This window comes from Euprymna scolopes, chromosome 4, assembly GCF_053919585.1.
Source record: "Euprymna scolopes isolate OS-2025 chromosome 4, ASM5391958v1, whole genome shotgun sequence".
In the NCBI taxonomy this organism is placed as follows: domain Eukaryota; kingdom Metazoa; phylum Mollusca; class Cephalopoda; order Sepiida; family Sepiolidae; genus Euprymna; species Euprymna scolopes.
In genome coordinates this window covers 96978862-96991230 of record NC_136485.1, presented here as the reverse complement: position 1 = coordinate 96991230, position 12369 = coordinate 96978862, and the positions used below count along the sequence as shown (strand labels likewise).

General features: G+C 35.2%; 1 protein-coding gene across 1 annotated transcript in view; it reads right to left on the bottom strand.

Moving 5' to 3' along the window:
* Window positions 1-12369, bottom strand: part of LOC145269030 (uncharacterized) — a 202028-nt gene that overhangs the window by 38394 nt on the left and 151265 nt on the right. Inside the window, exon 4 of the mRNA XM_080124624.1 lies at window positions 9304-9435. Coding sequence (XP_079980750.1) covers window positions 9304-9435 — 132 coding nt within the window. The remainder of the gene's footprint in view (window positions 1-9303; window positions 9436-12369) is intronic.

Genomic DNA, 12369 nt, shown 5'->3' with positions numbered 1-12369 from the left:
AACTTAAAACCGCCCATAGACGTTCAAAAATCAAGACTGTCTGTAAACTGTCGCAAAACTCTCCTGCTTCTAAAACTGTCCTAATTATATTGACCGCTATGTCCGGTCGCGTGCACACACCGCAGCCACACCTTGATTAACTATCCTACTTTAAACGCTTTCTGTGTTTCTTGGCGAATAACTATCTCCTCATCGTCGTTCTAGTAACCTAATTTACTATACGTTTGTTATATTTTCCACTTTTTGTACTCCCTACACTATGGGGGAGGGGGGGCGATTGAACTTGAAGGAAAGTTTGTGTTTGTTTATTTATACATAAATAAATGTAATAACTTTATCTTTTTAGTTAAACAGATTATCTAAGAGACAATTAGTGTTGGATCTATAAGGCGATTGATCACGTAAAAAGAAACCGAGAAAATAGCATTAATTTATTTTGGTAAAGCACCCTCTAAACTATGACATGTATAGAAAAAGGCTCATTCAAAGTAAAGATGAAACAAACATTTTAATAACACATACGATAACGATTTACAAAATGAAAACGACGCGCAATTAAAAAGCCAGGAGTAGCAACGAAAGTATATATGTTTCAACATTTTTTGATTTATTTTTTTAATTTAAGAAAAATTGATAAAAGTATGTTCTGTGCCCTTGTACCATTTCGTGGTAAAGGCACATAGACAATAGCATAGTGATTCGACAAAACTACCATTTTCTTCCCCTAAGAATTTTATACATATATAAATCCCATGAAAATTTTAACTTTTTAAAAGAGATTCGGTCTACATACTTTGTTTAGGTAAATTAGACCGAGATGTTCGCGATAACTCATTGTATCCCAGAATAGTTAACATTTCATAAAAATATATTATATTTGATCTTTTATGGGGCATATAGGCACTTAGAAATACAGGAACACTTTAATTTTCTTCCCTGGTAAATTTTACATAATTTTATGTAGCTTTTTAAAATTTTGTTTCTTAACTTAAAAAGATAGCATACACATGTACGGAATTATATATACATATACACACACACACACATATATACAGTTTATATAGAGGCATTGTCGAACAAATTAACCGATTATTACGAATTATTGAAATAATTATGTAGGTTAATTAATTAGGTTAATGCGAGTTTGCTTACATTTGCAGACCCATATTAATCAGTATATCTCATTGGAAATTAGATTGAGTAGACCACGTCGTTTTCGACCCTTTTCCACTATAAAATCTGCCATTGGTTAATGCTTCCTTGAAATCACAGGATTGCTTTTTTTGGACTCGACTGACTCAAAAGCATTTAAGGATTTTAGAGTCAGTCTCGATTCTTTCACGAAAACCTTTCTGTCAATAGAAGAATTTATTAAGTCGTTAGACTTATTCAGGGATAAATTTAAAATCTCCCCTTAGCGTCTCATCAAAAAAATTATTAATTTGTACATAATTATTTACTTGATTTATATTCACATTCCTATTTTTTTTTCCTCAAGAGATCTTACACACACACATAAATAAATATTCACATTCCTAATTTTTTCCTCAAGAGATCTTACACACACACACACACACATAAATATTCACATTCCTAATTTTTTCCTCAAGAGATCTTACACACACACACACACACATAAATATTCACATTCCTAATTTTTTCCTCAAGAGATCTTACACACACACGCACATATATATATATATTCACATTCCTAATTTTTTCCTCAAAAAATCTTACATATATTCACATTCTTAAGTTTTTCCTCAATAGATCTTACACATATAACCCATTAGTCTTGTTTATTTTAAGTTTTATTATTCTATTTATTTATATTTGACTTATTTCAACGATTTATTTCTGATTAGTTTTTTGTGAATGGGATCTCTCTGGTTTTCCCATATATATATATATATATATATATATATATATATATATATATATACACACACACACACTAGCATTTCGGCCTGGCGTTGCCCGGAGGTGTATGTTGAGCAAAAAAAAAAAAGGCGGTAGTAGTAGGAAGGCAGGCTCGAACCTGTACCGCGAAGGAGGAAAAGAACGGGGAGGGGGGGGGGAAACCTGACGTATTTGCTGGTTATGACCACCACCAAACCGGAAATGGCGTAGGTTCTAATTAAGGCTAGACAATCGAATTGTTTATACCCAAAATTGGTGGAGGAGTTTGGTAGAGTTCTCAAAGGTCAAATCGTTGAACTTTGACCCCTTAACAGACAAATTTCTGGACGAAAATGGATTACAAATATTTTTCCAAATTTCAGTACCCTGTATATCAAATTTCGAGTCTGTAGACTGAAAATTGACAGAGTTATTGTGTAGGGAAATGTACACAGACACGTTCACTTTTATAGATATATAAAGTAACCAGCCAGCTCCACGGCACTATATCAAAAGACAGACCTTGATCATTAATGCTCTTTGAAGTGTTGCCATAGATGGTTGTGTCTTTACATAAATGTCAATGAATAAACTTAGAATGTGATTTGGGAGATCATTGAAGACTAGGAAGAGGTTTGGGCCCAGAATAAATTCTGGAGGCACACCAGCCTTCATACTATGTACTTCAGACTGATGAAATTTTCCAAGGTGTTGGGAAGCATTTCTCCTTTCTGTTTCAATCCATTCTAACATTTTAGGGTAGTTAACTAGATTTTTTTACCCTAAATCTGAGTGGTAAGGTCATAAAATGACACATAATTGTCTAAAAAAGTAGACACACCTCAGAAAAATGTACAATCTATCTTACACAGCAAAAAAAAAAAAAAAAAAATGGTTAATTGCCATAAGATATTAAAATAGCTGGGAAACAGGTGATGATTTTACAATAAACTTATATATGAAACTGATCTCTCACTCTAAAATAATTGTTTGGTTTTTCTTTCCATCAAGTTTTTCAGAGTGTTCATATATAATTGACTGAAAAATGTTGAATCTAGGTGACAAAATTTCAAACCAAGAGGCTCAGTCTAAAAATAAATAAATACAGACCATATTTAAAGAGGAAGTTCGGGTTTGAAGGAATGGTGAAAGAGGACTAGTTAGAATAAAAACAACTTTTCATTCATAGTTCATTTTTCCTGATTAGGTAAATAAAGCTTTAGCTGTCTTTATAATTTCCTGTGATCTTGAACATTATAGAATAGTACCAGAGATAATTTATTTTTTAGAGACATGGATAGTCTGTTGACTTTCAGGAACAGACTGAATGGTGAGTGGGAATAAATCAGCGACACCTGGAAAGACAGGGGATATTGGGAAAGACCAAATGAACTCATCAGGCCAGCAATCCAGAGTTCTTATAACATAAGCTACAGACACAGATAAAGAAAAATGCGCTCAAGATCCACCGAAAGAGAGGAAGGATGATGGATCAAAAAGATATGACTCAGACATACCAACGAATTATGATTAAAGAACATATGAAATTCCCATGCGTCTGTGGATGAAAATTCAACCCCCAAAAAGGAATAAAGATTCACCGAAGCCAAAAAGGGATGTGCCAGTCATCCAGTGACTCACATGCAGCGCTCTGATATCTTAGATAAGACGTCGAAACACTAAGGCCAGGATGCAACCCACAATGCCGAGGTTATCCAAGCAATTGAGTCAGTAGAGTTGAAACTCCCCAGAATCAAATTTCCTTCGGCAGGCAATTTGGAAGAATGGTGCATGCTTGATCATACAATAATGCATTACATAAAAAAATGGATAGATAGAAGTATGATTAATGTTTAGAACAATGCGGTCATGTTATATACTGTATTTGCATTACATTGTATGGTGAGAAAGTGAAATCAACTAAATCCCCCATCAAGAAAAACAGACGACAGCGGGAGATGGCAGATCTAAGGAATAAGAAAAGACATCTGAAACAACAACTCTGCGTTTCAAATCCTAATAAAAAAGATGGTTTATGAAAGATATGGAAATACCTCAAAGATAAACATAGCACTCTTAGCAAGGCGAAACGCGTTGGAAAAAATGACTGAAGTGGAGGAAAGAGTGCAAATGGTTCATTCAAGGATCATATAAATATGCCTGAAATCTATTTCAACAACTAAAATCAGAAATACTAAAAACAAAACATGTCTTAGAAACCCATCTAAGACACAGATATTCAGATCACAACTGGCACATTCCACTGAAACAAAATAGTAGATTGATAAAGTTCAACATGAATATAATGACGTATGAAGAGGTAAAAGGTGTTATCAAACCAGAACTAAATCTGCACCACGCCCAAATGAAATACCTGTTTTACTTTACAAAAGATGCCCTAAAGTACTTAAATGGCTTTATATTAACTTGAGGTTGGCATGGAAAAACCATCATGTCAGTAACCAGTGGATGAAAGCAGACGGTGTGTACATACCTAAGGAGTAAAACTCAGAAGCTATAAATCAATTTCGGTCAATCTCACTTCTTAACGTAGAAGGAAAAATATTTTTCGCAGTAATGGCTTCAAGAATAACAAAATACCTACTATCAAATGAATATATTGATATTTCTGTGCAAAAAGCAAAGGAATAGCAGGTTGTCTGGAACATGGGAGTATGATATGAAAGGTTATCCAAAGAGCGAAAACTTACAAAACTGACTTGGATGTCATTTGGTTCGATTTGGCTAATGCATATGGATCTGTGCCTCATCAAATGATTCAATTCAAATGCACCACATCCCAGAGGGAATATGCAAGATGATTGCGACGTATTTTGATGAGTTTCATATGCAGTTTACCACAAATGACTACACGACAAACTGGATGCGACTCGAGGTGAGAATTGCAATGGGATGTACAGTATCACTTATACTTTTTGTATTAGCGATGCAAATAATTCTCAAAGCAGCAGGAAACGATGCAAATCCTACAAAATTAGGTGAAGAATGTGAAATGTCATCATTAAAGGCTTTTCACAATACCACGATCCTCACATCAAAAGAAGCTGACACCTGCAGGTTACTCAGCATTATAGATAAAATGATAGTTTGGTCCAGAATGGCTTTCAAGCCTAAGAAGTCCAGAAGCTTCTCCTTCAGAAAGGGAAAAGTGCATCAAGATATCTGCTTTGCAGTGGGTGGTCAGAAAATCCCTACTGTCTCAGAAGAACCAATAAAAAGCTTGGGAAGATGATATGATAGATTCCAAGCAGGTTAAAGTGACAATTAAAATTGTTGATGAGAGTCCAAAGACAATCAGGCACTGTTCACTGCGAGTATGATATCTACATGCTCCTCCCAATTCTGTTATGGCCTCTTCTCGTATATGAAGTAACTTTAAGCACAGTTGAGGCAATAGCAAAAATCAGCAAATATAAGAAAATGGCTGGGTTTGCTTCCAGGATTATCAAACGTAACCGTATATAGCAAACAATCCAAACTAAAATTGCCGCTCAAGTCATCTTCAGAGGAGCTGGAAAAGTCAGATTCTAGATGATGTTGGACAATTCCAATGACAGTTGTAAAGACACTCTTACTCACACTCTTAAAACAGAGGAAATGAAAAGTCTGAGTGCTATAAATAAGGCGAAAGAGAAACTAGCTTTCAAAGAAGTTATTGGGCTCATTCAGACAGGGAAATCTGGACTGAGAACGACCAGCAAAGATGGTCTACAGCTACAACCAAAAAGCGTCGAGATCTGGTCATTCAGGAAATAAGGAGCAAGGAGGAAAGCAAAAGGCTCGTAAAAGCCATTCAACAGTCACAGCAGGGACAATGGACAAACTGGGAAGAAGCTATGCAAAGATCCATTACGTGGAATGATATTTGGCATATGTCGCCGCTAAGACTGAGTTTCATAATACGCTCAACTTATGACATGCTTCCTACAATGACTAACCTTGCCAAATGCAAGAAATGCAAAGAAAAACCCCAGACTATGGAATATGTTCTTAGTTCTTGCAGAATGGTCGATATATGTGGTAGTTCTTGCTAATGGCCGATATATGTGGCGGCACAATAGGGTACTGGAGGAACTGACCACAACAATACGTAACCACATGAAGCCCGAAGCAGCTAATATAAGCCACAAGTTTTTTGCTGAAAAAGGAAAAATATAGATTGGATCAAAATGTATAACTGGACCATTACTAGTACATAGCCAAAATATTCCAGGAATCAATGATTGGATAGTCGCTGCAGATCTCCCTGACTGGCAAAGTAATTATCCAAAAATTATAATAGTAAAGGGTCAATGGCCAGACATTGTTCTTTTGTCAATAAAAAGGAAAAGGCTCATCTTGATTGAAGCGACCGTATCGTATGATATCCGGGTAGAAAAACAACATTAATACAAGATAGAGAAATATGAAGACTTAAAAGAAAAAAAAAGCTAACCTGTGAAGGCTACGTTACAATTCTTCCAGCTGTTAAGATTAGAGCAAGAGGTTTTATTGCAACCTCTTTATATCAACTTTTAGAACAGCTTGGAATGAAAGGCCGAAAAAGAATCGCAGCTAGTAAACACCTCATACAAGTAACTGAACAATGTGCAATATGGCTTTGGGTAAAAAGGAAAACCGCATGAATGGTAACAAGTGTCCACAATGCAGTTAACTCTGATTAGATTTATTCATATTTTTTTTTTTTTGTTTAATTTACTTATACTTGTTTTATTTTTATTTACCCCCCCTCTTTTCTGTTTTTCTATTATTTTCGATATGAGCGCATCTTAACGAATATTTAGATGTAGCCTTTGAAAATTTAAATGGCATGCGCACAAAGCCGCTGCTCGTTACAGAAAACGCTAACTTATTAAATATTTTTTTTTTATTATATTGAGCAGTTCATTCAAATGCAATTGAAATAATTAAGCCTTGCATCAGCAAGTGTGGCCAATACATGAACAAGGCATAACAAGGAAAAGACTCATCTTGATTGGATTTACAATACCTTATAAGAGCCAGGTAGAAAAACAACAATACAAGATAGAGAAACATGAAGACCTAAAAAGAGAGCTGATCCGTGAAGGTTACGTTACAATCTTTCGAGCTGTTGAGATTGGAACAAGAAGTTTCCTTGCAGGCTCCCTATATCAATTTTTGAGCCAGCTTGGAATTAAAGGCTGAAAAAAGAATTGCAGCTGGCAAACACTTCATAACTGAAAAATATGCAATATGGTTCTAGGCGAAAAGGGATACCACATGATATGGTAGCAAGTGTCTACAATGTAGTTATCTCCGAGTAGATTTATCTATTTCTTTAATATTTTTAATTTATTTATGTATATATTTTTTTTTATCTTAACGTTAAATATATATTTAGTTTTATTATTGCTGTTATCATTATTGTTTATTATTATTTTCTTCGATATGAGCATGTCTTAATGAATGTCAGACATAGTCTTTGAACATTGAACGACATGTGCAAAGCCATTGCTTAGAAAAGAAATTGCTTAATTATCAAATGTCATTTTTTTTTTATTGTATTGAGCAGTTTATTTGAATGCAATTCAGATAACTGGGTCTCACTGGGGGGAGGGGGGGGGAAGATACACGAACAAGCCGTTGTGAGAAAGGTCCCGAAACTGCATATTCTCTCCTGATGACCCAATATTATCTGTAAGATGAAATACACCCTCCCAAAAAATGACTATATACAAGTTTACGCGTGAATAAACTAAGAAATGCAATAAAATACCCCTAAAAAAATGATAAACACCATTCTATACAATTAAAAAACTAAGATGAGGAAGGCTTAGAAAGGCGCATTTTCTCTCTTGACAACCAACATTAACTTTATTCAAAATTGATTACTTCACAAGTGAAAATTGCTGATAAACATTATATACAAGCCTATAAGGTAAGCTGTTTCTTTCAAAACACAACAGCTGTTGTTCGCTTGCTTCATGATGAGTTTCTGCTACTCTTCTGGTGGAAGTTTTTATCATCTAACAGTTATATCAAAAGACAGTTTTTTCAATTATTAAATCATTTCTCTCTGATAGGTTCATAAGAGTAGTGATTGATGGGCAGAAATCAGAAGCTCATAGTATTAATGCTGGAATCTCTCAGGGGTCCATCCTGGGTCCAACTCTTTTCCTGATCTATATTAATGATCTTCCAAATCACATACTTACATCATTCATAGACATTTTTGCTGACGACACTACCATCTATGGCAGCACATCAAAGACAATAAACGGCCAAGTTCTCTGATTCTCTCTCCTTTGATCTTGAGCATGTGATACAATGGGGAAAAAAGTGGCTGGCTACTTTTAATGCATCTACAACCAAGCTTTTATCTTTGCATCATCAACGTTCTGATCCCCATCTGGTATCAACTGAAATGAATGGCTCTCGTCTTTGGGAAGCTCCATGTTTTGACAAGCTTCTGGGCTTGACGTTTACTCCTGATCTAAAATGGAATACATGCATCAAAACTGTTGCTAAGGTCACTGGAAAAATGATGGGATCCTTCTATTGATCCAGTAGATCAATATCTGCTGGTGCATTTCTCTACCTATATAAGAGCCAGGTACATCCAAGGATGGAGTACTGCTGTCACATTTGGGCAGGAGCTGCTAGGAAGATCTTATTCTGCCTTGAGAGAGTTCAGAATAGACTTCGTAGCCTAGTGGGGTTTGACCTTTTCTCTTCCTTGCAACCTCTTTCTCACAGAAGAGATGTTGCAAGCCTGTCTCTTGTTTTATCGTTATTTTCGTGGCAAGTGCTCGTCCGAGCTCCAATCTATGATCCCCCCCTCACCAAACATTCACGAGAAACACCGTTTGGCTGTAAACACTATCAATAATTTCCCCCACTCTTTATCTCTGCCTAAACCTAAACGTAGATTCCATAAACAAAGCTTCTTTCTAAGAATTGCACACCTGTGGAAGTAATCCAATTTACCAAATTTCCACTTTTAACGATTACTATGATATTGTCCTTTGACCAATGTACACTCTTTAACTCTTGTCCTCAAGGCCTTGATAAGTGGTGATTCCTTTTTTTAAAAAAAGAGGATTTAGAAAAGCTTATGAAAATTGTTGGATACAGAAATCATTGTAGACAAAAAAACTCCATACTTTGAAAACCTCATCACTTGTACCACAGAAAAATATTAGTAACAATTTTATCTATTTTGCAACAAAAACAGATTCCTGCACCTTTCACACAAATGTTTTGATTGTTTTATCAGGCTATGGCTTAGTTTGAGTTCAGCCAAGTTCTATGGTTTGAACAGATTTGATAAATATTACAAAACTTTACAACCACCTTTATACTATGCTCTAACCATTGATGAAAAAATTTGGAAATGTTGAAAAAATATTTAAATCCACAAACCTTTTTATATTGGGCTTCTTTTTGAGAGATGGCATCTCGCCATGCATTTATTCGACAGTCTATTTCATTTCTCCGTGTTATTGCTTCTTGTTTTTCTTGGTAGCCTCTAGATCGGGATCGCTTCAATCTTTTCTGGAATATTTGGGGATAATGTTTAGATTTAAAATAAAATCAAGGTCTAAAAGATGAAATAATTATATGAACAATTGGATTTGGAAAAATATAAATACAAATTCTAAAAAAATCAAATATAACAAATTTGAATATATTTCTTGGTTTATTTGGCCAAATAGATAAAAACATTTTTTCTTTTCTTCAAATTGATATTGGAAAATAAAAAAAAAAGTAAAAATAATCATTTGAAATGTCAGGTGATTGAAAAACTAAAAAGGTGAAGCTTATTTTAGAATATGATTTAATTTTCAACATTTTATCATTTGGAGTCTCAACTTTTTATCGGAGCATATGGTTTATTGTAACAAAAAATACACAAGCTTTAACATTAATTCTATTTTTATTTTATATAACCATGTCTGCCTTTTTAAAATGAACAAATGAAATAAGATGTGCTTTACAATTACACCATTACAAAAGAAAATCATCTATTATATAAAAGCAAAAATGTGTATGCGTTTGTGCATTTTTTGTGTATGTCCGGCAAAGGCTTTGGAGGAGGGGGTCGAGGCGGTTACTCTTTCTTAAAACCTATTTTTTACTCTCCGTGTGTTTCTTTGGCTTTTCCATATAAAAAAGCAAAACTGAAAGCGAAGTCAAGTTCTCTGCCTTTCGTGGCAAGACGTCCAGAGAAGAAATGAGGTTTGATCAATGCTGAAGAAACCCCTTATATCAGACAATAGTATTCATGTAGACACTCCCCTTTATATGGGGAGCTGGTTTTCCCCAACATCTTGGGGAAACAAAAAAAAACAAAAAAAAAAAAACTGCCTCACAGCCAAAGTTAAGTGCGGGATTTAATTCCGCTATGGCATGATGTTTGACTTCATTAAATTTACGCACCTGTCACATAACTTTTTAATCATTTAATTTCATCCACTCATTCCACTGCCTTCATAGCGTCGAGGTAAGTTATCACGCTTTTTTTCCGCCTTCGCTTCAAGGCTTCAGGTTCGAGCCTACCTGCCTATCAAAACTTTTTCTTCTTTTATATCTACAAACACTCAGGTACCCCCGCTAGTCTATTATATAAAAGCGAAAATCTGTGTACATTTTTTGTATGTCCGACAAAGGCTGGGGGGGGGGGGTTATTTCTTATTTTTTATATACTCCCTAGATATATATCTCTGATTTACGAAAGGAAGTCGCATCTATCTTTTATTTGAGCGACTTATTTTATAAAATTCATGCTATCCTGTGGTCCTGCCTGTTTGTATTTTTTATAAAAAAATAAGCGAAACTAACGACAGCGAAGGCCGTTTTCCAGCTTCGTGCCGGGGACGTCCAGAAAGCAAATGAGCTTTGATCACTGTGTGGAAAATCTCTCAAATCAGACAATTGCTATTCATTTGGACACCGGGGAACGACCTCGTGGTGAAGAAAATAAATGAGATTTCATTTCTTCGCCAACTCCTGACCTAATTATCAGTCAGTCAACAGCTTTTCATTGACATCGCTAAATTTAAATGCTTTTCACTACCTTTGTAGTCATTGTGCAGCGGTAACATCTCATGTTTTCCGCCTTAACGTCACAGATTCAAATCTGCTTGTCTACTAACACTTTTTTTTTTTTTTACCTTTTACACCTCCAAACACCCCAGGCAACGCCGGGCACCCCTGTTAGTCTTTTATAAAAAAGAAAATTGGGAGGGGGGGGGGTATTTGACTAGTCATTCGCTTTTAGAATCTGAATGCATTTTGATAATTACTTTTTTTTTTTTTTTTTTTTTACACTCAAACAAATATAGTCAAAGAAGCAAGCAAGATAACTTATACCTGCACTAATATTAACATTTTGAAAAAAAAAAAAAAATCTACTTGCTTATTATTGAGATTCTTCCAGATTGTAAGATTTTATTGGAGAACTCTCAGAATCATTTGATCTAAAAAGATGCAGTTTTCAAGGAGCATCAAGATATTTTTGCACAACTTTTTTGACGGCAGACAATGAAATTACTACAACAAACTTTTCCTCATATGTGTCAACAAATTTACCTATTCATTCCATGCTTTTCATCATATTTTTCAATGAGGATGAGCCATTCTTAGAGTTTGAATAGAACACAGAGCAAGGGTTATAGGTTGCTAGCTAGGATTATGTCTTTTTCTGACTTAAGGACAGTCACATTGGCCTTTCACCAGATTCTAGGGACTTGATACAATGCGGCACAGTTGTTATAGAAGGCCAGAACTCACTTGTTTTGAGACTAAAGTACTGTATCATCTCAGTACTGATAACATCTAAAACTGAAGCCTTGCCTGGTTTAAGAAGTTTAGTCATATCTTTAAGTTCGTCCATCATAAATGAGAGAAAGATGTCATCTGATTGTTGCATGACAATCTTCATTTCAATCTTCATCATTTTAGGCATCCGTGTTCCTTGTTCTATATTAAGCAGTTCAACAGCAGTTGATTGGCAACTTGGTTAGGATTTACCCCAACCATTCTTTGTTGTGGTTGGTTAACCATGCTCAAATTACTATATTCCAGGCTGCCTTGCTGTTATGTCGATGTTACTGATGACCTCTGCAGGGTTATTTCCTAGTGTTGCTAAGTGAGCTCAATAGTGATTTGTAAAGGTCAAGTAAAGTTAAGTGTGTGCTCAAAGAGGTCACAATTGTAGGCTGCCATGTACTGCTTGTAAATCATCTTACTGAAGTCATTGTGACTAGGAACCTTTGCAATCTTTGAGATGTTATTCTTTGCACACTGCTACATAGATGACTGAAAAGATTCATATCCACTTGAGAAAGGGGAATAGTGATAAGGTTTTGTCTAGATCCAATGCGAAGCTTTCCCAGTTAGCACTACTATATCAAAGCTTGATCTTGGCAACTGTGGAGTTCCACCCAACTCTTGAACAATCTGGTTTTCAAGTTAGTAGGTCATATG